This window comes from Jaculus jaculus, chromosome 10 (assembly GCF_020740685.1).
Source record: "Jaculus jaculus isolate mJacJac1 chromosome 10, mJacJac1.mat.Y.cur, whole genome shotgun sequence".
In the NCBI taxonomy this organism is placed as follows: domain Eukaryota; kingdom Metazoa; phylum Chordata; class Mammalia; order Rodentia; family Dipodidae; genus Jaculus; species Jaculus jaculus.
Window position 1 is genome coordinate 89,648,721 of NC_059111.1, and position 25,835 is coordinate 89,674,555.

At 55.3% G+C, this 25,835-nt stretch overlaps 1 protein-coding gene across 2 annotated transcripts in view; it reads left to right on the top strand.

Annotated features, from left to right (window-relative positions):
- Positions 1–25,835, top strand: part of Flnc (filamin C) — a 34,930-nt gene that overhangs the window by 1,141 nt on the left and 7,954 nt on the right. Inside the window, exons 2-37 of one of the 2 annotated variants that reach the window (XM_045160144.1) lie at positions 5,890–6,138; positions 7,679–7,776; positions 8,151–8,301; positions 8,389–8,507; positions 8,645–8,722; positions 8,907–9,069; positions 9,230–9,430; positions 10,399–10,536; positions 10,916–11,042; positions 11,199–11,335; positions 11,473–11,666; positions 11,760–11,873; positions 12,530–12,673; positions 12,780–12,903; positions 13,050–13,210; positions 13,500–13,590; positions 13,695–13,864; positions 14,043–14,160; positions 14,255–14,517; positions 14,855–15,452; positions 16,568–16,741; positions 16,858–17,020; positions 17,288–17,448; positions 18,575–18,742; positions 18,822–18,945; positions 19,780–19,936; positions 20,011–20,200; positions 20,398–20,421; positions 20,523–20,770; positions 21,188–21,286; positions 21,586–21,685; positions 22,237–22,377; positions 22,822–22,950; positions 23,042–23,215; positions 25,192–25,353; positions 25,432–25,635. In XM_045160144.1, the coding sequence (XP_045016079.1) occupies positions 5,890–6,138; positions 7,679–7,776; positions 8,151–8,301; positions 8,389–8,507; positions 8,645–8,722; positions 8,907–9,069; positions 9,230–9,430; positions 10,399–10,536; positions 10,916–11,042; positions 11,199–11,335; positions 11,473–11,666; positions 11,760–11,873; positions 12,530–12,673; positions 12,780–12,903; positions 13,050–13,210; positions 13,500–13,590; positions 13,695–13,864; positions 14,043–14,160; positions 14,255–14,517; positions 14,855–15,452; positions 16,568–16,741; positions 16,858–17,020; positions 17,288–17,448; positions 18,575–18,742; positions 18,822–18,945; positions 19,780–19,936; positions 20,011–20,200; positions 20,398–20,421; positions 20,523–20,770; positions 21,188–21,286; positions 21,586–21,685; positions 22,237–22,377; positions 22,822–22,950; positions 23,042–23,215; positions 25,192–25,353; positions 25,432–25,635 (5,856 nt within the window). The remainder of the gene's footprint in view (positions 1–5,889; positions 6,139–7,678; positions 7,777–8,150; positions 8,302–8,388; positions 8,508–8,644; positions 8,723–8,906; positions 9,070–9,229; positions 9,431–10,398; positions 10,537–10,915; positions 11,043–11,198; positions 11,336–11,472; positions 11,667–11,759; positions 11,874–12,529; positions 12,674–12,779; positions 12,904–13,049; positions 13,211–13,499; positions 13,591–13,694; positions 13,865–14,042; positions 14,161–14,254; positions 14,518–14,854; positions 15,453–16,567; positions 16,742–16,857; positions 17,021–17,287; positions 17,449–18,574; positions 18,743–18,821; positions 18,946–19,779; positions 19,937–20,010; positions 20,201–20,397; positions 20,422–20,522; positions 20,771–21,187; positions 21,287–21,585; positions 21,686–22,236; positions 22,378–22,821; positions 22,951–23,041; positions 23,216–25,191; positions 25,354–25,431; positions 25,636–25,835) is intronic. The other variant, XM_045160145.1, reaches the window with a different exon arrangement.

The window sequence follows — 25,835 nt, forward strand, 5'->3', positions numbered from 1 at the left end:
TCAGCCTCCGAAACCTAAAAAGGCGCTGCGCGACGGCAGGCAACCTTAACCCCTGTTTGCCTCCCTGGCTTCAGTCGCCCTGGAGGGGGGCGATTGCCTGTCCCCGGTCGGGGAGGGGGCCAGCCCACCCCCTGGCCTGGGATTGGCTGTAGCTAACGGTCAGGCTGCCCCTGGAGGGAGGGGAAGAAGGCCTGCGGAAGGGAGGAAGTCACTGAGTGTAACCAGATTTGGAAGGTGTGTCAGGGCTGGATGGGGGGTGGGGAGACACTCTAGCCTTGGGAATCCCAGAAGCCCACGGTGGGCTCTCAGGGTCAAGGGGCTGCCTCGCCCCCTCCCAGCCATGCTGTGTCCTGCTAGGGAGGCCAGGGCAAGCAAGACCTCCAATGCCACCCCTACGGGTGAGCTCTGTTGGTGATATCTTGCAAGGACTCTCTCCGAAGATGCACCCTAGGGTTCAGGAGAGGAGTTTCACATGGTGCCAAGTGCCCCATCCCTCCCCACACGCTGCCCCCGAGAGACTTCTCTACCCAACTAGATGATCCGTCCACCATCCCCCCATTGTTGCTCAGGGCCATCTTCAGACCTCCTGAATTAGCAGCTGAGATCAGTCCGGGGCCCTTTGCCCTGTCCAGTCCCCTCCCTGGGCCTTACCTCTTCTTGTCCCAGCATTACACTGCCCCCCCCCCCCATCACCACCCGCCTGCCCTGGCCTGGAAATAGCCCTGTCTCCGTGACACAGCAGATGTCTCTGAGCTTTCCAGAAGGACAAGTTTGAGGACAAGGGGTGGGGGAAGGGGCCTGTTGTGTGTAGTGGGACTGAGGGTTAGGAAAGTGTGCGGGTGGGGTGGGGGGAGGCTCTAGACAAGCCAGACCTGGGATTGTCATCTCTCCCCCGCTCCCCACCCCTCTCTATGCGGGGACTGACTGTCCCAGGTGGGGTCTCCAGGGGAAAGCCTGAAGTCTCTGCAAGACATTATAGGAAATGGCTCAGCCGTCGGTCCCTGCTGGCTGCGGGGGCGGTGGGCCCCTCTCCAGGCCCCATCCTTCCCCGGCGCACCTCTCCCCTCCCCCACGGTGGTGCCTGGCTCCAGCCCCCTTGGCTCGGCCGTGGAGGGGCCGGGCTCAGAGTAGAGGGGAAGAAACCAGCGCCGGTTGAGGGGGGCGGGAGGGAAGCGCCAGGGATCCCGCTGAGAGGAAGGGGAACTGTGCCCTGTTTGGGCCATGTGGCTCACTCGCACTGATGAGATAAGCTGTCAGCAATTCAGCTGCTGGGCTGGACCCGAGGCTGCAAGAAAGGGGCGCAGACCCAGTAGGGGGGATCCCCAGGAGCTGGAAAGAGGCTGTCACTGGGAGGGGCACCCTGCTTCCTCTGGCTCCCTGACCCATCTAGACGTAGAAAGGGGAGTCCCTTGCCAGTCACCAGCTCAGGACTGAAATTGAGAATCTGAGCACCTGAGGAGGGGGGTTCTCAAAGACTCCCCAGGTCTCCCTAGAAGGGAAGTTAGGGCCTGAGGTCAAGTTGACAGCTGGGAAGTCCACCTGGAGGAGGAGGAGGAGAAGGTCCTCGGCCTGCCGAGCTTCCTACCTACCCCCAGCACTGGGTGCAGCCCCCCACCGCCCCCGCAACCTCTCCAAACAAAGAGGTCTATGAGACAGTTCTGTCCCGCAGCTGTTCCCCAGTTGCTCTCCCTCTCCTGAAGCCAACAGCCTGGGGAGGGGTTGGAGGGGGTAGCAGCTGTCCCGGCCCCTCCGTCGGCCAGCCCACTCTCCTCCCCTTCACTAGAGGCTGGGGAGGGGGGGGGACTGAAGTGGCTGGCTCCCCCTAGCCCTTTGGGGGTGTCCTCAGGCAGGCAGAGAAGTGGAGGCTTGGTGGGGTGCAGTGCGCGGGAAGAAGCCAGGGTTGGGTGGAGCCCCACCCCGCCCTCTCTTGGCCTGGCTTCGGAGGAGGTGGAGGGAACGGAAGGTCATTGCTCCCAGGGTGGAACTCGGGGCCTGTCCCCTCCTCCCTCCTGCCCCAAGCTGGGGGACCACTTGCTATCTGGCCCAGAGCCAGTTGCTAGGGAGAAACCTTCCTCTCCAGCAAACATGAAGGACCCTCCCCTGTCTACCTCCACCCCTGTCTCCGCCCCAGCGGGCAACTTCAAGGTCTCCCTCCCGCAGGGGTCCGGCTCTGGTTTGCAAAGAAGAGCTAGCTATTGGGTGTGTTTGAGCCCCTCTTTGGCTCGGGAGGCCATCGGGGGTTGTCCGAGAGGCTTGGGGGCACTGGGGCATCCGGACTGTGTGAAAAGTGTTGCGGGCCTGTATTGGAGAGAGTGAAAGCACCGGGAGCGAGTGTGTCATGGAATCCGAGCGCTGCCAAACCATTGTGCTTCAGTGAAACCAGGGGAAAGGGGCGGGCTGCAGAGGCTGGGGAAGGAAGAATGAATCAGTGACCGAGGAGGGAGCGGGAGCCAGAGCTCCAGCCCTGGGGAGAGGCTGGGGGCGGGGGGCGGGCGACAGATTCTCCCTCCTGGGGCAGGTGGGGGTGGAGTTGGAGGATGCTGCTCCCTGGGCCCTTCTCCCTTGCGCCTCCTCCCTCTCCCCCCGCTCCCAATCTGGGCAAGGGGGAATAGAAAAAGATGTGTAAGAGGGAGGGAGCCTCCAGTCCCACCCTCTTCCATCTCTCAGGAAACAACAGTAAACAGAACTGAACCTTCTGTCCCCTCCTGGCCTCCTAAAAGCTGGGTTCAGGAAAGCTGATGGATATCAGACTACCATTTGCCTCAACAAATAGGCTAGATTCCAAAATGTATAGACTCACCCCAATGTTCTGCAATTGCAAAAGGGAAACCAGACTCCTAAAATCTTGGGAAACTATTCCCTGAGAGTTGAGTTCTCATTAGGTGACAGTCCTGGATCTTGGGACACCCTGTTGGCCTCCAGGACTTTCAAGATTTAGTTACACATGTGCTGGACCTCCCCCCCCCCCGTTCTCCTACCAGAACCCCTGTTTTTCAGGAAAAAAATTTTTTTGGTTTATTTTATTTATTTATTTGAGAGCGACAGACAGACAGAGGCAGATAGAGAGAGAATGGGCACGCCAGGCCCTCCAGCTGCAAACGAACTCCAGATGCATGCGCCACCTTGTGCATCTGACTTACATGGGTCCTGGGAAATTGAGCCTCGAACCAGGGTTCTTAGGCTTCACAAGCAAGTGCTTAACTGCTAAGCCATCTCTTCAGCCCTCCAGAAGGCTTTTTGACCCTCAGGGCAGATTCTGAGTGGTGCTGAGTTGGTCCTTTTAACTTTTGCTTTCAAGATACTCATTCATTCAACCACTTTTTAAAAATATTTTATATTTATTTATTTATTTGAAAGAGAAAGAGGGAGAGAGAGAGAATGGGCACTCTAGGGCCTACAGCCACTGCAGATAGACTCCAAACACGTGTGCCTCCTTGTGCATCTGGCTAATGTAGCCCCCGGAGAATCGAACCTGGGTCCTTTGGCTTTGCAGGCAAACGCCTTAACTGCTAAGCCATCCCTTCAGCCCAACCACTTTTTTTTTTTTTCTTGAGAACCTGTAAAGGTCTCCCCAGTTTAGCATGATAAAAATCCAGGTCTGAGTGAAAAAGAAGCCAGAAACAAATGAAAAGAAAAACAATTTACTGTATGGTCCCATTTATAGAAAACTAGGGCTGGGGTTGCCGGCTTGGTGGCTGACCCCTGTAACCCAGCCCCTGGAAAGCTAACGTAGCAGTTTAAGGCCAGCCTAGACTACATGTGAGCCCTAGGGCAGCCTGGGCCAGAGTGAGCCCTACCTCAAAAAGACAAGACAAAAAGCAGGCTTAAGGCGCCTGCCTGGGAAGTCTAAGGACCTGTGTTCAACTCTCCAAGTCCCAGCCAGACGTGACGCACAAGGTCACACTTGCACACTAGGTGGAGCGCGGTCTGGAGCTTGATGATAGTGGCCAGAGGCCCTGGTGCACCAGTTCTCTCTCCCTCTCCCTTTTTCTCTCTCACTCACTCACTCTTACTCTCGCTCTCTCCAATAAAGAAAAATGGCCCCCACCCTACCTCTAAAAACCAAAAACAACATCAACAAAAGGTCAGGCGTGGTGGCACATAGCTTTAATCCCAGCACTCAAGAGGCAGAGGTAGGAGGATCGCTGTGAGTTCGAGGCCACCGAGAGATTCCATAGTGAATTCCAGATCAGCCTGAGCTAGAGCGAGACCCTACCTCAAAAAAAAAAAAAGGAGGGGGGCGCTGGAGAGATGGCTTAGCGGTTAAGTGATTGCCTGTGAAGCCTAAGGACCCTGGTTCGAGGCTCGGTTCCCCAGGACCCACGTTAGCCAGATGCACAAGGGGGCGCACGCATCTGGAGCTCGTTTGCAGTGGCTGGAGGCCCTGGCATGCCCATTCTCTCTCTCTCTTCCTATCTGCCTCTTTCTCTCTGTGTCGCTCTCAAATACATAAAAATGAACAAAAAAAATTGAAAAAACACCCAGCAATAGCTTCCTGCTCAGGACCCCTCCCTGCTTTCTCCTTCCTAGCTTGGTTGCTTTCCTGATTTACTTCTACTTTCTGCTGTGCTCTCTTAAAACAAATCTTGTTTGTTTGTTTTGTTTTAATTTTTTTAATTTAATTTATTTGAGAGAGAAAGAGAATGGGCATTCCAGGGCCTCCAGCCATTGCAAATGAACTCCAGATCCATGCGCCACCTTATGCATCTGGATCCTGGCAAATCGAACCTGGGTCCTTTGGCTTTGCAGGCATATGCCTTAACTGCTAAGCCATCTCTCCAGCCCCAAATAAATGTTCTTAATTTAAAAAAAAAAAAATCAGCTAGGGCTGGGGAGATGGGTCAGTAAGTAAAGGGATTGCTGCACAAACATATGGACCTGAGTTCAAATTCCCAGAACCTAGGTAAAAATCCAAGTGTGGTGGTGCACACCCGTAATCCCAGTGCTGGGGAGGCAGAGACAGGCGGGTCCCAAGGGTTTGCTGGCTACCTAGTCTAGCAGAATTGGTGAACTCAAAGTTCAGTGTGGGACTCTGTTTCAAAAACTAAGCTAGAAGACCAAGGAAGACAACTGAGGTCCATCTCTCGCCACCACACACACATGCTTACATACACTTACGAACATGCATCCACCCACATATGCATTAAAAAAAAAAAAAACTGAAAAGAAAGGAAATACCAGCTATCAAGAGAGCAGGTCATTTTTTTCCCTGGAAAGGTGGGAAAAGGACAATCAGGATGGAGGGATCACAAAAGGGTACATGCCAGGAAATTTGGGGAATGATAGCTATACTTACTAGTTTTGATTTGTGCCTATGGCTTTGTAGGTACGTGCCTATTGTCGACGTTTATCAGATTGTGTTCTGTAACACAGGCAGCTTGTGCGTTAGGAAGACAAAATAGTATCTGTCCCCCAAAAGCCTTCTGGCCAGTAGGAACAAAGACCAAATTGCTTACAAGGGAGATGACTCTAGTGTTGGAGGTAGGGCTGTAGAGGAAGAGAGATCAGGCAAGAAGCACAGAAGAAAGCAATCTGGTTCTGAGGATTGGACCACAGAGGAGTTGACATCTGGGCCAGACCCGAAGGAGGAGAAGACATAGGCAAAGGAGGTAGGTTCCTTATGTAGGAGGTTGTGCAGCTGCCTCTAGAGCAAGTTAGTTTATTTTTATTTGTTTAACAGAGAAAGAGAGAGAGAGGGAATGCACCAGGGCCTCCAGCCACTGCAAACAAACTCCAGATGCGTGCGCCCCCTCGTGCATCCGGCTAACGTGGGTCCTGGGGAATGGAACCTGGGTCCTTTGGCTTTGCCGGCAAACACCTTAACCGTTAAGCCATCATCCCTCCAGCCCTAGAGGAGGTCTGAGCCGGCCTGTTCTCTTCGCTCTGCAGACAGCAAGGCCATCGTGGATGGGAACCTGAAGCTGATCCTGGGCCTGATCTGGACGCTGATCCTGCACTACTCCATCTCCATGCCCATGTGGGAGGATGAGGACGATGAGGATGCCCGTCAGCAGACACCCAAGCAGCGTCTGCTCGGCTGGATCCAGAACAAAGTGCCCCAACTGCCCATCACCAACTTCAACCGCGACTGGCAGGACGGCAAGGCTCTGGGTGCCCTGGTGGACAACTGTGCCCCTGGTGAGTCGGCCACCTGGCGCGTGATGGAGCCTTTTGTGCAGAGGGTGAGCTGGGGGTACGGAGACCTGTGGTTCAGCAGGAGCAGATAAATGACTCATCCGCTCTCACACTCCAGAAGCACCCCAGGGCCTTGACTCCCGCCCTGCTCCATGAAACGTCTGCTTTGTCACGTGGACACACACACACACACACAGACAGACACTGAGCTGAAAGAAAGGAAATAATAGGGACTTACAGAAAGTGCTGTTCGTGAGACCATGGTAGAGCTTTGAGATGACATTAGACCTGGAATGGTGGCATTATACTGTCCAGTGACAGGTGACCCAGCTCTCCCCCTCCACACATGCCACACCCCTAGGTTTGGTCAGATCAGAGCAGATCAAGGCCCTGGAAGAGTGAGTGGGGCTCCAGAGCCCCATCCCCATGTCCAGCGTCTTCCTGACTGTCATCCACCCTGGGTCGGCCAGCTCTGCCTGCAGAGCCTCAGCCCCTTGGGGGGAATCCACCCCCACCTTGGGGTCAGCTGGGGAGCGGGGGGTTGGGAGGCGGGGGCATTCAGCCTGGGAAGCATTCCCAGCAGCTGAGCCATTGCCCGTAGCTGGTGTGGCTGCCAGCAGTGAGCTCAGCTGTTCCAGCCAGTCATGGATTCTAGCCTGTGGGGGGGCCCTCTCCCCATCACTGTGCAGTGCCCCCTCCAGCTCCTGCCTGGACCAAGCCACCTCTGACCCTGCAGCCCTTCACAGGATAATCTGGGACTGCCTCAGCATTCTTCCAACCAGGAGGCTGGGTTCTTAATAGCTATACAAGAGAACTCATCCTCCAATAGTTGTTTCCAAGCCTCGGTTTCTCCAATAGACAGTTAAGAAGGGAGAGGTAGAGCTGGGGGCTACAACTCAGTTGGTAGAGTACTTGCCTAGCATGCACAGAGCCCTGGGTTCTGTTCCTAGCACCACATAAACCGGGCATGGTGGTGCATGCCTGTAATCCTAGAACTCAGGAAATGAAGATAGGCGGATCAGGAGTTCAAGGTTGTCCTTGACTATATAATGAATTCAAAGCCAGCCTGGGATACATGAGACCCTGTCTGGCAGGCAGTTGTGCCTTAAGGTTGGTGTGAAAGAGCTTGGAAAGCTGGGAACTTCAGGGAAGAGGTCAGAGGACTTCGGGGGAACAAAGGCTCTGGCCACTGCCCACCTGGAAACAGATGAAAGGGTCAGGAATGACACGTGGACACTTAGAATGTCCAGGGTCTCTGCTGGATCCTGGGCAAGAGGAACACTGGCTGCTAAGGCTGGTGCCAGGCTGCATCAGTCAAGGGAGAAAGGCTGCATTGTTAGGCTACTCTACCTCAGCGTGGTGATGGGCATCCCAGCTGATGGGTTGCAACGTCAGGGGTCAGTGAGAACCTAGCCGGAGAAGGACCTGGATACGACCAGAAAGGGTCTGAAGCTGCAGCCTCTGGGAACATTGGATGAGCAAATGTTCTGTGGCTTGCCTGTGTCAGTTTTCCTAACTGCCATGTCCCTCCACAACTTCTCAGGTCTCTGCCCTGACTGGGCAGCCTGGGACCCCAACCAGCCCGTGCAGAACGCCCGGGAGGCCATGCAGCAAGCGGACGACTGGCTCGGGGTGCCCCAGGTACTCTGGCAGATGGGACATCGTGGGAAGAAGGGCAGGGAGAGCTGACAGCTGTAAAGATAACCTAAACAGGGGCCTGGAGGGATGGCTTAACGGTTAAGGCACTTGCCTGCAAAGCCAAGGGACCCAGGTTCAATTCCCCAGGACCCACATAAGCCAGATGCACAAGGTGGCACATGCATCTGGAATTTGTTTGCAGTGGCTGAAGGCCCTGATGTGCCCGTTCTTTCTCTATCTGCTTCTTTCTCTCTCACTCTCTCAAATAAATAAAATTAAAATAACTATTAAAAAAAAGAGAGAGATACCTGATCAGGAAGCAGGTGAGACTTGAGTGGGTAGCACTGGGTAAACAATGCCACCTCTCCCCCTGGCAGGTGATCGCCCCTGAGGAGATCGTGGATCCCAACGTGGATGAACATTCTGTCATGACCTACCTGTCCCAGTTCCCCAAGGCCAAGCTCAAACCTGGAGCCCCCGTGCGCTCTAAGCAGCTGAACCCCAAGAAAGCCATCGCTTACGGGCCAGGTATGTGTTGAGCTCTGCTAGCCTTCCCTGAGATAGCTGGGCAGCCGTAGGGTCTCCCCGAGTGATGTGGGCTCCTTGTGCCTCCAGGCATTGAGCCCCAGGGCAACACGGTGCTGCAGCCTGCCCACTTCACGGTGCAGACAGTCGATGCCGGCGTGGGCGAAGTGTTGGTCTACATCGAGGACCCTGAGGGCCACACTGAGGAGGTACAGAGCGACGCTGAGGTTAAAGGCATCAGCATGGGACTGGGTGAAGAGACGGCCTGGGACAAGGGAGCCCTGGGCACTGTGGGGTCAGTAGGGGCTACAATTGTGTGGCTATCGATCTTTTTCCTTCCCAATAGGCCAAAGTGGTTCCCAACAATGACAAGGATCGCACGTATGCCGTCTCCTATGTGCCCAAGGTTGCTGGATTACACAAGGTATCTCCCTGGAACCCCCTCTTGCCCTCTTGGCCACTCACCATTGTGGCTATGACCAAATGAATCTCTTAGTCCACACCCTGCCCAGGCTAATCTCTTGATTCTTTTCCGCCCCTCCACCTTCTGTCAGGCCACGAGCCCCTAGAAGCTAACCTTTGACCCCTGGTCCCCCCACCCCCCCCAGGTGACTGTGCTGTTTGCTGGCCAAAACATCGAGCGTAGCCCCTTTGAGGTGAATGTGGGCATGGCCCTGGGCGATGCCAACAAAGTGTCAGCTCGTGGCCCCGGCCTGGAACCTGTGGGTAACGTGGCCAACAAACCCACCTATTTTGACATCTACACTGCCGGTAAGGGCGGGCCCGGGGAGGGTTGGGTGGCGGCCTCCAACAGTGCGTGGGCGTGGGTCTGAATAGAAGCTAACGCAGTGGTCCCAGGGTGCGGCTCCGGGGTCTCAGGATCAGTGAGAGTGATCTGCTGTGTCCACCGACAGCCACCTGTCCTTTGCAGGGGCCGGCACTGGTGATGTCGCCGTGGTGATCGTAGACCCGCAGGGCCGACAGGATACAGTGGAGGTGGCCCTGGAGGACAAGGGTGACAGCACGTTCCGCTGTACATACAGGCCTGTGATGGAGGGGCCACACACAGTGCATGTGGCCTTCGCTGGTGCTCCCATTACCCGCAGCCCTTTCCCGGTCCACGTGGCGGAAGGTAAGGGCGCTTCTCATCAAGATCAGACACATGCCAGGCATGGTGGCGCACGCCTTTAATCCGGCACTCGGAAGACAGAGGTAGGAGGATAGCCGTGAGTTCGAGGCCACCCTGAGACTACATAGTGAATTCCAGGTCAGCCTGAGCTAGACTGAGACTCTACCTCAAAAAACCAGGAAAAAAAAAAAAAAAAGAAGCTGACACAGAAAGACTTGCCACCAAACTTCAGGTCTCAGGATGATGAGATATGCAGCGCTTAATTCCCAGGGGTACAGCTAGCTTTGGGTTAGACTCGACAGGTCTCTGGGGAGATCTTGTCTTTATCATCCCCTCCCCCTATCCAAGGAGGCTAGGATGGGTAAAAGAAGGATCAGAGACCACACAGGGAATTAGACTAAAATAGGGGTGACATGGAAGATCCAAAACACTGACGGGCACAAAGGGTAAGCCCCCACTGATTTGCCAGCCCCCTCAGTTGGTGAACGCCTCACTGGTTCTCTCCCTGGGCTCAGTGCCCTTGCTGCTGCCGGCCCCCTCCGTGCCCGTAGTCCGCCAAGCCAAAAGAATGGTGCCACGGCAGTACCCTTTGGTGGAGGTGGGGCCAGGCATGTCCCTAGCTCACTGGCCTTCTGGAAGGCTGTAAGTTAATGGCCGTGGATTTGGGGAAAGAGCCTTTCTCTGTCTCTTAGCCCCCTCCGCCCAGATGCCTTTGTCCGAAGTGACTCTGGCTCTGAGGACCCCAGTGGGGAAGGGAGTTTTGTAGCCTCCCTGACCAAGGCCCAGCATGGGTCCAAGCAGCCTCAGTTACATGGGCTGCAAAGAAGGCACCAGGGTAGGGTTGCTTGAGGCCACATCCTGTGCCTAAGAGGGATCAGAATGGCACACGGCAAAGGGAACCAGTGGTAGGAGCCGGGCCTATGTCCAGGGCCGCCTCCCCATCCCAACCCCCCTTCTCCTCTGCTCCCCAGCTTGTAACCCCAATGCCTGCCGTGCCACCGGCCGAGGCCTGCAGCCCAAAGGTGTACGTGTGAAGGAGGTGGCTGACTTCAAGGTCTTCACCAAAGGAGCCGGCAGTGGAGAGCTCAAGGTCACAGTCAAGGGGCCAAGTGAGTGCCAGGGCCCAGGGCTGAGAGGGCCAGACAGTAGCTCTGACAACCTTGAGGGCACTGACGACCAGCACCCCTGCACACACACCCTAGACCCAAGGAACCAGAGGCCCTATGGGATCTCCCACATGTTGGCTCCTCTCTGCCTCAGTTTCCCAGTCTTCAGACTGGAACTCACTGTGTCTGTCCTGTGTGCTACCCTGGCCTGTTGTATATGGGGATGGCACGGGGTCCTGTCCTGAGATCCACCTCGGTCCACTAGTAGCTCTGCCTTCGGGTGGGCCTGGGCCCCAGGGTGCCTTGACCCGGTGGGGAAAGCGGCTGAAGAGCCGGGACTCCCAGACTACTGACTGTCACCCCCTGACCCCCACCTCCTCAGAGGGCACGGAGGAGCCTGTGAAAGTGCGCGAGGCTGGGGATGGTGTGTTCGAGTGTGAATACTACCCTGTGATACCTGGCAAGTATGTGGTGACCATCACATGGGGCGGCTACGCCATTCCCCGCAGGTAAGCACCATGGGAACCCCGCTTGGGGTCTTCCTGTCTGGACCATCAGTATGAGAGGCAGGGAAGTGGCTACACGGGGATTTGAGGGAAGAAAGGAGGCTGTCTCTGGAAGGGGCACCTCCTGTCATTGACCCCCAACTCCTTCCTTGCCCCCAGTCCCTTTGAGGTCCAGGTGAGCCCAGAGGCCGGGGCCCAGAAGGTACGGGCCTGGGGTCCTGGTTTGGAGACCGGCCAGGTGGGCAAGTCAGCTGACTTCGTGGTGGAGGCCATTGGCACAGAAGTGGGGACGCTGGGTGAGTCGACCAGGCAGCAGTAAGTGGGGTTGCTGAGGGGGTGTCAGGATAAGTAAGGAGATGGGGTGGGAGCTGGGAGAGAAGTGGGTGCCCATCTGATGATCCAAACCGCCTCTCATACTCTCACCTTACCCTAGGCTTCTCCATCGAGGGGCCCTCACAAGCCAAGATCGAATGCGATGACAAGGGTGACGGCTCCTGTGACGTGCGGTACTGGCCCACGGAGCCTGGAGAATACGCTGTGCACGTCATCTGTGATGATGAGGACATCCGTGACTCGCCTTTCATTGCCCACATCCAGCCAGCCCCTCCAGACTGCTTCCCGGACAAGGTGCAGGGCCAGCTCTCATGCTGTGACTGACGCGGGCCAGAGGGTGCTGGTCTCCCTCCGGTCCCCAACCGAACCCTCCTCTCTTCCCCACAGGTCAAGGCCTTTGGGCCCGGCCTAGAGCCTACTGGCTGCATTGTGGATAAACCTGCCGAATTCACCATCGATGCCCGTGCTGCCGGCAAGGGAGACCTGAAACTCTACGCCCAGGTGGGGCACCACCGCCTTCACTGCCTCACCCACTGCCCCAGGCAGAGACCCACCCCCCCCACACACAGAAGGGAAACTGTGGCATCACAGAAAGGCAGGAGGACCGAGTCTCCTGTGTCCAGAGTACTATGAAAAAGTTCAAACTATATATTAGTTACGGCTTAAAAACACATTTTATCCAAAACTCATTTTTTTGTATGAATAATTTGTAAACTGAAATGTGATTTCACCCAATAAGACATTGGTTTCAAGTCAGTTTCCTAGACCAGTGTCCACAGACCCCTAAAGGTGAATGGCCACATTCTTGAGGCTCCAAGGGGACAATTCTTTAGAAGGCTTATTCAGTTTTAGAACAGTGATTTAACCCAACCTTTCCAATTAACACATTTTATAGATGAGAAAACAAAAGTCTTAGAAAGCAGGCCTCATGGGGTAGCCTTGCACAGGATCTTTGGGCTCCCAGGGTGGGCCCTGACCACCAGAGTACTTACTTGTCAGTAGGCTCACAAGGCCTGACCTCAGTGACTAGGAAAAGGAGTTCTGTGTGATACCAGGTGGGAAAGGAGGGGTGCCAAGTCCGCCCTAGCCAGCAGAGGGCGCACTGAGGCACCTTAAGTTGGCCACTACCGTGACCGCTTTCTGGCTGATACCCACAGGATGCAGACGGCTGCCCCATCGACATCAAGGTGATCCCCAACGGCGATGGCACCTTCCGCTGTTCCTATGTGCCCACCAAGCCCATTAAGCATACCATCATCGTCTCGTGGGGAGGCGTCAATGTGCCCAAGAGCCCCTTCAGGGTACGTTTGCCAAGCTTGCCCGTGATCAGTAATCCCGGAAGGGAGTGGGCCCCACATGCAGCCCACGTTGGCTGTCTGTGGCTGAGCGTCAATCCTCTCTCCGCAGGTGAATGTGGGAGAGGGCAGTCACCCTGAGCGAGTAAAGGTGTATGGCCCCGGTGTGGAGAAGACAGGCCTCAAAGCCAACGAGCCGACCTATTTCACAGTGGACTGCAGTGAGGCCGGGCAAGGTATACGCACTTGCCTCGGGGCCAGGGCCTGGGTGGGAGGAGCTTGGGACCATTAGCACCAGTTTCCAGGACACGGCTCCTGGCGACTATTCGGGTCAGGGGGGCTGTTGAGCCCCACTCCCAACACCTATATGTCATTATCTCAGGTGACGTGAGCATTGGCATCAAGTGTGCCCCCGGCGTAGTGGGGCCTGCGGAGGCTGACATTGACTTTGACATCATCAAAAACGACAATGACACCTTCACAGTCAAGTACACGCCCCCCGGGGCCGGCCACTACACCATCATGGTGCTGTTTGCCAACCAGGTATCACAGCCCTTCAGGAATTGGTATCCACGAGCCAGCACGTTGAAGGACTGGCCAGACAGCTAGAAATGGGTGCTCTGCATGCAGCACAGGAAGCGCAGTTAAACGGACACCGAGGGAGCCCCACATGTGTGAGGGCACTGTGCCTCAGCCATTGGGGTGGGGGGACTCTTGTAGAGATCACTTTGGCCTTCGTTTGGTCCCTGGACATCCTCACCAACATCTAGCCCAGCACAGGGGTGAGTGTGGTCTTTCTGGGGAGCCCTCACCAAACCTTCACCCCATCCAGGAGATACCCGCCAGTCCCTTCCACATCAAGGTGGACCCATCCCACGATGCCAGCAAGGTCAAGGCTGAGGGCCCTGGGTTAAATCGCACAGGTAGCTGTCTGGACAGGGTTGGGGCTGCTGTGAAGTTGGGGTTGGGGCTAGATGTCTTCCAGGCTCTCACCATCATCTCCTGGGGTGCGGGGGGGCAATCTCAGGTGTGGAAGTCGGGAAGCCCACTCATTTCACCGTGCTGACCAAGGGAGCTGGCAAGGCCAAGCTGGACGTGCACTTCGCTGGGGCAGCCAAGGGCGAGGCTGTGCGGGACTTCGAGATCATAGACAACCACGACTACTCTTACACCGTCAAGTACACCGCAGTCCAGCAGGTGTGCCCCACTCCTTCACGCCCTCCCCCTCTCCTGCCAACGGAGTCCTGGATGGCATCGGGGCTGTTCTGAGTCCATGGCCATTTCCCACCTCCGCTCTTCGCTATGGCTTTCTGAGCCCCAGAGTCTAAGGGGATGCTGCCAGGTTGTCAACCTAACCTTCTCTCGTACCCAACAGGGCAACATGGCAGTGACAGTGACCTATGGTGGGGACCCTGTTCCCAAAAGCCCCTTTGTGGTGAATGTGGCGCCCCCACTGGACCTCAGCAAAGTCAAGGTTCAAGGCCTCAACAGCAGTAAGCGGGGCAGTCGCCGCCCTGGGGAGTGACAGGGGCTGGAGTAGGTGGCTAGCGTCTCTGCTTATGATGTCCCTTGTCTTCTTCCGTGCAGAAGTGGCTGTGGGGCAGGAGCAGGCATTCTCGGTGAACACACGGGGGGCTGGTGGTCAGGGCCAGCTGGACGTACGGATGACCTCACCCTCGCGACGACCTATCCCCTGCAAGCTGGAGCCTGGAGGTGGAGCTGAAGCCCAGGCCGTGCGCTACATGCCCCCGGAGGAGGGACCCTACAAGGTGGACATCACCTATGATGGCCATCCAGTGCCCGGCAGCCCCTTTGCTGTAGAAGGCGTCCTGCCCCCTGACCCCTCCAAGGTGAGCAGAGAGGGGTCTGATGGGAGTTGGGGGCTGATGGGGAACATGGGTGAGTGGCGAGGTAATGACCCAAAGGACTTACATGCCTGGAGTGGGCACAGGCCCTGGACCATCCCACACGTAGAGTCTTCCTTAGAGGCAGCTTAGTTATAAAGAGCCTGGCCTTGGAATCAAACCTGGGCTTGAGTTCCAGACCCCCAATGGCTTTATCTGTGCCTCAGTGTCCTTTTCTTGCCTGGAGTTGTAAGTACTCAGTCTGTCGGTGGGCAGCTGCGGAGGCTAACAGCTTGGAAGTGGCCAAGTCCAGGGGACCCATACGCTTTCTCTTCTCCCCTAGGTCTGCGCTTACGGCCCTGGTCTCAAGGGTGGGCTGGTAGGCACCCCTGCTCCGTTCTCCATCGACACGAAGGGGGCCGGCACTGGGGGCCTAGGGCTGACCGTAGAGGGTCCCTGTGAGGCCAAGATTGAGTGCCAGGACAACGGTGATGGATCCTGTGCTGTGAGCTACCTGCCCACTGAGCCAGGCGAGTACACCATCAACATCCTCTTTGCTGAAGCCCACATCCCAGGCTCACCATTTAAGGCCACCATCCAGCCTGTATTCGACCCAAGCAAGGTGAGGGCCAGTGGGCCGGGCCTGGAGCGTGGCAAGGCTGGCGAAGCGGCCACCTTCACTGTGGACTGCTCGGAAGCGGGAGAGGCCGAGCTGACCATTGAGATCCTGTCGGACGCCGGGGTCAAGGCCGAGGTGCTGATCCACAACAACGCGGACGGCACCTACCACATCACCTACAGCCCCGCCTTCCCCGGAATCTACACCATCACCATCAAATATGGAGGCCACCCTATACCCAAGTTCCCCACCCGTGTCCACGTGCAGCCTGCAGTGGATACCAGCGGCGTCAAGGTCTCGGGGCCTGGTGTAGAGCCTCATGGTAAGAGAGGAGCAGGTAACAGCTGTTAAGTTGTAGATTCAGAAGCCAGGTCATAATTAAAAAGGAGGGCTGGATGACAAGGAGGCTTTAGGAGATTTTTCTGTTGAGATCTTTTTCTCTAAATATTTTATTTTACTTTATTTTATTTTTGGTTTTGCAAGATAGGGTCTCACTCTAGCCCAGGCTGACCTGAAATTCACTATGTAGTCTCAGGGTGGCCTTGAACTCACGGTGATCCTCCCACCTCTGCCTCCCGAGTGCTGGGATTAAAGGCGTGCGCCACCAATGCCCTGCCTTAAGATTTATGTTTATTTATTTATTTATTTATTTATTTATTAGAGACAGAAAGATGGAGAGAGAGAATGAGTGAGAATGGGCACGCCAGGGCCTTTAGCCACTGCAAACGAACTCCAGACGCATGCGTCACCATGTGCATCTGGCTTATGTGGGACCTGGAGAATTGAACCTGGGTCCTTAGGCTTTGTAGGCATGTGCCTTAATCGCTAAGCCATCTCTCCAGCCCTAAACATTTTATTTATTTATTTATTTATTTATTTATTTATTTATTTGTGAGAGAATGGGCACACCAGGGTCTCTAGCCACTGAAAATGAACTCCAGATGCATGTATCAACATGCATTTACATGCGTTTTGGGCAATCGAATCTGGGCCCTTCGACTTCACAGGAAAGCACCTTAACCACTAAGCCATCTCTCCAGCCCTCTGTTGAGATCTTTGCGCTTGTCATCTTAAAAGGCATCTTTGACCCAAGAAAGCTGAGAACTCAGTGGGAACACTTTTGGGATAGAGGGATGACAAGAGTCGGGAGACAGTGTCATGAGTGGCAGGAGAAACTAGATTAAACTGGCCATGGGGTGAGCAAAAGCGTGTAAGATTCCGAGCCACCCCTCAAAGGGCTGCACCCTCGGGTGGGGGGGTCACTGATGCGGGCAGAGGATGTCATCAGATGGCGAAGGGAAGGAAGGCAGAGGCTGTGGATGGAGGCTAGCCTGGGACTTGAAGAGAGGTAGCTGGCTCTACTTGGAGGAGCAGCCATTGAGTGGGGGGTGAGGCCCCGAGACTGTGTGAAGGCTGAGCATGCCTCGATATACCCAGGTGTCCTGCGGGAGGTGACCACTGAATTCACTGTCGATGCAAGGTCCCTAACGGCCACAGGTGGCAACCATGTGACAGCTCGTGTGCTCAACCCTTCGGGCGCTAAGACGGACACGTATGTGACAGACATTGGGGATGGTACCTACCGGGTACAGTACACAGCCTATGAAGAGGGTAAGGAAGTGGCCCTGAGCTCCAACAGGGCCAGCCGACATTCCATCACGGCTCCCTTGGGGCGGGCAGGGATGGGGGTTCTTCCGTCCTTGGCTGAATTGGTACCCCACTTCCAGGCATGCATTTGGTGGAGGTGATGTACGGCGAGGTGGCCGTGCCCAAGAGTCCCTTCAGAGTGGGCGTGACTGAAGGCTGTGACCCCACCCGCGTTCGGGCCTTTGGACCGGGCCTGGAGGGTGGTTTAGTCAACAAGGCCAACCGCTTCACTGTGGAAACCAGGTAGCCCTCAAGGGTCTAAGCTTGACCTAAGGCTGTGACCACCTTGATCTCAGCCACTCATCCCTCCTAATCTGCCCTGTCACTCGCCCCCACCCCATCCTTTCTCAGAGGTCACCCAAGAACACACCTGCCTCAGTGATCAGCCTGTGTAGTCCATCCCTTCTGATCTGGGGCCCCAGCAGCCTGCTGGCTTTCCCCACCCTGTCCCAACCCCTTCCACGCCCATTCGTTGATTCCAGCAGAGTTGACAAACGTGTCATTTTACAGGGGCGCTGGTACGGGAGGCCTAGGCCTAGCCATTGAGGGCCCCTCAGAAGCCAAGATGTCCTGTAAGGACAACAAGGACGGTAGCTGCACCGTGGAATATGTCCCGTTCACCGCCGGAGACTATGATGTCAACATCACCTTCGGGGGGCGCCCCATCCCAGGTGGGCAGAGAGTGGGCCGGGCTCTGGGGAAGAAGAGAGAGTCAGAGACAGGATACTCGTGCCATGAGGGAAACTGGGCAGGGGGTGGGGGGAGCTGGGTAGGGAGAGTCTCAGAGGGCAAAGGGCAGGGTTGAAGGTTCTGGGAAAGTGCTAACTCTATAGTTCAGGCCAGAGGCCCTTACCTGCAGCTCCACACCTTGGTCATGTCCGCTCATTTGATTTGGTCAGACAGTCCAGGCTCCCTGGCCACTCTTACCACCCAAACTGTTGCCTTTATTGACTACAAAACATCATCGTTTTAAAAAAAAAATTCCAGAGCTGGGCATGGTGGCACATGCCTTTAATCCCAGCACTCGGGAGGCAGAGGAGGATTGTCATGAGTTCAAGGCCACCCTGAGACTACATAGTAAATTCTAGGTTAGCCTGTGCTAGAGTGAAACCCTACCTCAAAAAGCCAAACAAACAAACAAACAAACAAGCAAACAACAACAACAACAAAAATGATTACAGAGCTGGAGAAATGGCTTAGTGGTTAAGGCACTTGCCTGCAAAGCCAAAGGACCCAAGTTCAATTCCCCAGGACCCACATAATCATGAGGTGGCGCATGTGTCTGGAGTTCATTTACAGTGGCTAAAGGCCCTAGAGCGCCCATTCTCCCCCACTCCTTTCTATCTCTCAAATACATTTTTTTTGGTAGAGTCTCACTCTATCCAGGCTGACCTGGAATTCACTATGTAGTTTCAGGGTGGCCTCGAACTCACAATGGTCCTCCTACCTCTGCCTCCTGAGTGCTGGGATTAAAGGCGTGCGCCACCACGCCCAGTTTAAAATTACTTTTTTTCAAAACCAGACTATTTTTAACTTTTTGTTAATTTAGGAAGGCCTTCCTGGCCTGAGCCCAAATGAGTGAGGTTTGCCCAACCTCATTGTGCAGACAAATTCATTTACTCTTGTTGGATTTCTTAGTAAGTTGCAAAGCTCTTTCCCACTTTGCCTCTGGCCACCCAGTGGTAATCTCACTGGCAGAAGGACTGCCTCCCCCTTGGCATCTCAGCACTAGGGAGACAGGCTTTCCCAGGCAGTGGGTAGAAGTCGATCATCTCCTCTTCCTCCTCCTCTTCACAGGAAGTCCATTCCGGGTGCCAGTGAAGGATGTGGTGGACCCTGGAAAGGTGAAGTGCTCAGGCCCAGGGTTAGGGGCCGGCGTCAGGGCCCGAGTACCCCAGACCTTCACAGTGGACTGCAGCCAAGCTGGCCGGGCCCCTCTGCAGGTGGCTGTGCTGGGCCCGACAGGTATAGAATGTCTGGGTATGGGGAAGGGAGAAGGTGTGGGGTGCCAAGAGGCTCTGCTGACCCCACTTCCCTTGAGCAGGTGTGGCTGAGCCTGTGGAAGTGCGTGACAATGGGGACGGCACCCACACTGTCCATTACACTCCTGCCACCGATGGCCCTTACACTGTAGCTGTCAAGTATGCTGACCAGGAGGTGCCACGCAGGTGAGGAGCAGACTTGGGCCACCCATGTTGAGATCTAGAATGTTCCTCTTGGGGCCACCTCTGGGCTTTGGAGCGAGTCCTCCTCGCTTGTCCAAGCCTCTTCCATTGGGCTGCCATCCCCTGTTCCTCCCCACGGTTGTCTACTCTGGAGATGGCATGGCCCCAAGGGCTTTGGCACCAACATCAGCATATGGGGATAAGGCAGAAGGTCTGAAAAAATAGCCTATGGACTCTCCTCTTTTTATTTTTTTTAATTTTTCAAGGTATGATTTTGCTCTAGCCCAGGCTGACCTGGAATTTACTGTGTAGTCTCAGGGTGGATTCAAACTCACAGTGAACTTCCTATCTTAGCTTCCCAAGTGCTGGGATTAAAGGCGTGCGGCATCATGCCCGGCTTCTCTTTTTAAAGAACATTTTCTTTTTTTTTCTTAGAGAGAGAGAGAGAGGAGAGATAGAATTGGTACTTCAGTGCCTCAGCCACTGTAATTGAACTCCAGACACTTAAGCTACCTAGTTAGCGGGCATGTGTGACCTCTCGCTTGCCTCATCTTTGTGCGTCTGGCTAACATGGGTTCTGGAGAGTAGAACGTGGTCCTTAGGCTTCACACGCAAGCGCCTTCACCGCCAAGCCCTCTCTTCAGCCTGGGCTGCGTCTCTTTTAACAAAGGGGTACTCCATGACCATCCCCAAAGTTTAGGGTGTCACATAGTCCTAGGGAGCTGATCCTCCCCTCTGGGCTCAGAGTCAACCCTTCCCCCCATGTATGGGAAGGACCCCAGGCCCAGGATGAGATGGGAACCCCCAGCCAATTGTTCATCTCTTTTCCTCCTCAAGCCCTTTCAAGATCAAGGTGCTTCCGGCCCACGATGCCAGCAAGGTGCGGGCCAGTGGGCCTGGCCTCAACGCTTCCGGCATCCCCGCCAGCCTGCCAGTGGAGTTCACCATCGATGCCCGAGATGCCGGGGAGGGGCTGCTCACCGTCCAGATCCTGGTGAGTCCGGGCTCAGCCCACCTCCCTGTTCAGCTCTGGCCACGGGCAGACCTTGACCTCTGCTGTTCCCACAGGACCCCGAGGGCAAGCCCAAGAAGGCTAACATCCGAGACAATGGGGACGGCACCTACACCGTGTCCTATCTGCCGGACATGAGCGGCCGGTATACCATCACCATCAAGTATGGGGGCGACGAGATCCCCTACTCCCCCTTCCGCATCCACGCCCTGCCCACGGGGGATGCCAGCAAGTGTCTTGTCACAGGTGGGCAGCCACTCTGCATCTCTGCCCTTCTCATCAGTCAGTCTCCTCAAAGTGCAGCCGGATCCCCAGCCTAGGGAGGGATTCTGACCAGACAGCCTGTCCCCGCTGCCCCTCCCCCCGCACCCCCCCAACTCCATCCTCACGTCTGACTTATCCTGAGCCTGCATGACTAAATCCAGTCTTTTCTCTGTTTCCAGTGTCTATCGGAGGCCATGGCTTAGGTGAGTGCCACACCCTTGCTGGAGGCTGGGGGTGGGTAGCTGGAGGCAGGAGGGCTGGGCATGGCCCCCACGACCCCTGATTTGGCTTCCCCACCTGGCAGGTGCCTGCCTGGGCCCTCGGATTCAGATTGGAGAGGAGACCGTGATCACAGTGGATGCCAAGGCAGCAGGAAAGGGGAAGGTGACCTGTACGGTGTCCACGCCAGATGGGGCAGAGCTCGACGTGGACGTGGTTGAGAACCACGACGGTACCTTTGACATCTATTACACAGCGCCCGAGCCGGGCAAGTACGTCATCACCATCCGCTTTGGGGGCGAGCACATCCCCAACAGCCCCTTCCACGTGCTGGTAAGCTCACAGCCACAGTGGGGCTGGAGGATGAGGGTGGGTGAGTGGAGGGCGTGGCTCTTAGTAGCAGCAAGGGAACCCAGAAACACTCACAGAGCCTCTCCCCATGTCTGATGGATCCTGAAGACAGGGCTTCAGAATCGAACCTTGACAGGTCCCTGCATGGAGTCCGGGATGGGGGACACAGCTCCACATCTGGCTCCGGAGACCTCGTACCTCTCTGGAGGAACTCACAACATTCCTGTCTGACCCTGAGGCTGCTGTCCCCAGTCCCTCTGTTTCCACTGAGGTGACCCTACAGAGAGACAAGGACAGAGAACCTGAGATGTTGTCAAAGACTTTAGGTCCTGGGCCATTCTGAGTCAGCGCTAGTGGCTTGGGTCCACCACATTGTGTGCCCTGTGCCTTGTTCCCCAGGCATGTGACCCCCTGCCCCGTGTGGAGGAGCCTGCCGAAGTGACCCCGCTGCACCAGCCCTACACCCCTACCCGGCCTGGTGCCCGCCCCGCCCACTGGGTACTGCCACCTCTCACAGCAGGCCTTGTCCTCCTCCATCTCTTCCTTCTATTTTCCTGCAGCCAAGCCTGCGGCATGGTTGGGGCCTCTTGGGGAGCAGGCGGGCATTACACTGGGCAGAGGGGAGTCCCCGGCTGAGCACGGCACCTCTTCTCTTGCAGCTGGCGCATCTCTCCTTCCACTCGGGTTTCGCTGTTAACCATCCTTTTCTTTCTTCGCTCCCTCTGACTTCAAGTCACGAGGCAGGCCACGACCCCAGGACTTCCCCACCAATGGCTCTTCACTCTTACTTCCCACAGGCTACAGAGGAGCCCGTGGTCCCGGCGGAGCCGCTGGAGTCCATGCTGAGACCCTTCAACTTGGTCATCCCCTTCACTGTGCAGACAGGAGAACTCACAGGTACTGTCTGGGACCCTGCATGTGAGGCTCAGAGGACAGAGATCATCTCCCTAACCCAGCTTCTTTTTTACTTTAAAAAAAAAAAAAAGATCCTTATTTATTTATTTCTTAGAGACAGAGAGAGGGAGAAAATCAAAGAGAGCGAGAATGGGTGCACCAGGGCCTCTACCCACTGCAAACGAACTCCAGATGCATGCACCGCCATGTGCATCTGGCTTTACATGGGGCCTGGAGAATCGAACCTGGGTCCTCAGGCTTCGCAGGCATGCGCCTTAACCACTGAGCCAGCTCTCCAGCCCCCTAGCCCAGCTTCTTATCCTAGAGACGAGAAGGGAAGTACATTACTCTAGCTCTGCCCTCAACAAGTTGGACAGAGCTAGAACTCAGGCTGAAGCCCCGTGTCTCCCAACTCAGGGTTCATTCCTCTCTAGCAAGGCTGCATCCCAGTATCTGGCCACTGGGGTGAAAGCCAAGCCCCTCAGCAGGGGCTTATGGTGGGAGAAACTACAGAGTCCTTCATGTAGCCTCATGCAACTGTGTCTGCCCTGCAGGGGAAGTGCGGATGCCTTCTGGGAAGACTGCTCGGCCCAATATTACCGACAACAAGGACGGCACCATCACAGTGCGGTACGCGCCCACTGAGAAGGGCCTGCACCACATGGGGATCAAGTACGACGGCAACCACATCCCTGGTGAGTTGGAAGTGGGGTGGGACCATGGGGAGAGGAGCTGACACCACATCAGTCCTGCCTTCCTTCTTTTTGCTTTGTTTTTTTCTCACTCTAGTCCAGGCTGACCTGGAATTCACTCTGTAGTCTCAGGCTGGCCTCGAACTCATGGTGATCTTCCTACCTCTGCCTCCCCAAGTGCTGGGATTAAAGGCGTACGCCAGCACACCCAGCTGCCTTCCTTCTTTAAGCAAATGTTTAATGAGCACCTGTCATTCATAAACACTATGAGAGTCTCTGGGGAATTGCATATCCTGGGGGGGGGGCGGGGGAGGCAGGTTTCCATAAACCAGATCTCTATGAGCCCTGTGAAGGGCTTAGTAGCAACGCTGCCAAAGATGCTGGTGCCAGTGTGGGCACAGGCAGCCCCTGTCCTGTGCTGAGCCGGCCTTATCTGTCTCTCCCCAGGGAGCCCCCTGCAGTTCTACGTGGATGCCATCAACAGCCGCCACGTTAGTGCCTATGGGCCGGGCCTGAGCCACGGCATGGTCAACAAACCCGCCACCTTTACCATTGTCACCAAGGATGCTGGGGAAGGTGAGGAGAGCCGCTGACAGAAGTGGGGGGGGGGGGACTAGCTGGGTGTAGGAATAAGGGCCTTGGATCTCAGTCCCACCTCCACCCACAGGAGGGCTGTCACTGGCTGTGGAGGGCCCGTCCAAGGCAGAGATCACCTGCAAGGACAACAAGGATGGCACCTGCACGGTGTCCTACCTGCCCACGGCACCAGGAGACTACAGCATCATTGTACGCTTCGATGACAAGCACATCCCAGGGAGCCCCTTCACAGCCAAGATCACAGGTAGGACCAACAATTCCGTACATACAACCACACACACACACACACACACACACACATGCACACACACACATATGGCATCCAATGGATGTTCAAGCCCAGCATGTTGAATGCACTCAGGCCATATGGACAGAGGCCCCCTGGGGATGGAGGATAGCATCTTGGGATGTAATCATGTCAGGACCCTGTTCTCCACCCACTCCCATACTTTAAAATATATGCTCTCAGGGCTGGGGAAATGGCTTAGCGGTTAAGGCGTTTGCCTGTAAAGCCTAGGGGCCCCGGTTCAATTCCCCAGGACCCACGTAAGCCAGATGCACAGGGCGCATGCGTCTGGAGTTTGTTTGCAGTGGCTGGAGGTCCTGGCATGCCCATTCTGTCTTTCTCTCTGCCTCTTCCCCTCTCTCTCTCAAATAAATAAGGAAATAAAATATTTTTTAAAATAACTTAAAAGATATGATCTCAGCCAGGGGTAGTGGCGCTCGCCTTTAGTCCCAGCACTTGGGAGGCAGAGGTAGAAGGATCACTGTGAGTTTCATGCCAGTCTGAGACTATAGAGTAAATTCCAAGTCAGCCTGGGCTAGAGTGAGACCCTACCTCAAAACAAAAAGAAAATGCTGAATGTGGCAGTACACACCTTCTGATCCTCCTACCTCTGCCTCCCGAGGGCTGGGATTACAGCCATGATGTCTGGTTTTACGCAGTGCTGAGAGAGCCAGCTGACTCCCAGCCCTTGGGAGGCAGAAGTAGGAGGATTGCTCTGAGTTCCAGGCCAGCGTGGAACTGTAGAGTGAGATGTGAGACCTTATCTATCTCAAAAAAAAAAAAAAAAAGCAAACCTTAATAGGTAAATATAAAAAGGAAGACATGATCTCAAGGACACACACAACGCTCTCTGGCATCTGTCTGCATGTACACAGGGCACATGCATCTACACACACGTACACCATCCATACATCATAAAAATAAGTAAAAATAAAAGTTGGCATCTCACAGGATGTAGCTTTCTTGGTATAGTGCTCTCCCAGCATGCACAAAGCCCTGGGCTTACTTCTCAGCACTGTGTAAAACCAGACATCATGGCTGTAATCCCAGCCCTCGGGAGGCAGAGGTAGGAGGATCAGAAGTTAAAGACCATCCTTGGTTACATACAGAGTTTGAGGCCAGCCTGGCTACATGAAATCCTATCTCAAAAACAAACAAACAAACAAAAACCTGACATCTTGTTTTGGTTTTGAAGTTACTCTCCCCCCCCCGCCCTTTTTTCTTTTTTCAAGATAGGGTCTCACTCTAGCTCAGGCTGACCTGGAAATCACTCTGTAGTCTCAGGGTAGCCTTGAACTCATGGCGATCCTCCTTCCTCTGCCTCCCAAGTGCTGGGATTAAAGGTGTGCACCACCATGCCTGGTGAAGTTACTCTTGAAAAACTAGGGTATTGACAATCTTCACCTCCCTTTTCTTTCTTTTTTTTTTGGGGGGGAGGGTCAGGGGAGTGCAGGTTTCAAGGCAGGGTCTCACTCTAGTTCTAGCTAACCTGAAATTCACTTTGTAGTCCAGATTGGCCTTGAACTTACAGTATTCCTCCTACCTCAACTGTCTGAGCGGCGGGACTAAAGGCGAACACCACCATGCCCGACCTCCCCCACTTTTTTTGTAAACTGGGATTTATAGGCAGTCCTTTTGATATTTGAGGATAGCTTTCTGAAGGAGGAGAAGCACTGTGGCCTATGTAATCTAATCTAGAGTCCCATTCTATAACATGTGATTTAGGCTTAAATAGACAAGGTCCAAGTAAGAAGTTAGCCTACACAGAATTGAGAGAGCCATAGAGAACTGGGCTGCTGGGTCCTTCCGAGTTGCTGTTAGCTGAAGTGAACGTGGATCTGTCCAGCAAGGTCTGCCCAAGGGCTCCCGGGCCCTGTGAGGGGCCGTGTCTGCCCGTAGTCACAATAGCCCTGTACACCCTGACTCCCTTGCAGGTGATGACTCGATGAGGACGTCTCAGCTAAATGTGGGTACTTCCACGGACGTGTCACTGAAGATCACCGAGAGTGACCTCAGCCAGCTGACTGCCAGCATCCGCGCCCCCTCGGGCAACGAGGAACCATGCCTGCTGAAACGCCTACCCAACCGGCACATCGGTGAGCCCGGGGCCTCACGGGGGTGCTTGGGGACAGGGAGGCCGCAGAGATGCTCCGCCTGACACCCCCTCTCCACAGGGATCTCCTTCACCCCCAAGGAAGTGGGGGAGCACGTTGTGAGTGTACGCAAGAGCGGCAAGCACGTCACCAACAGTCCCTTCAAAATTTTGGTGGGGCCATCGGAGATCGGGGATGCCAGCAAGGTTCGGGTCTGGGGCAAAGGCCTTTCAGAGGGGCACACCTTCCAGGTGGCAGAATTCATCGTGGACACTCGGAATGCAGGTACATCTTGCCCTGGAGCCTCCCCTTCCAACGGGCCCTCCATGGATATTTGTCCCTCTTTGCTTTCTGGCACCTCCCCTTCTGGTCATATCCTGCTCCCCAACCTTCCTTTGCTGAGTCTGTTGGGATTCAGCCTGGAGCCCACCCAGGGGAAAGTGAATGTATCCTGTCTGCTCTCTCACTGTTAAGAACAAGCTCAA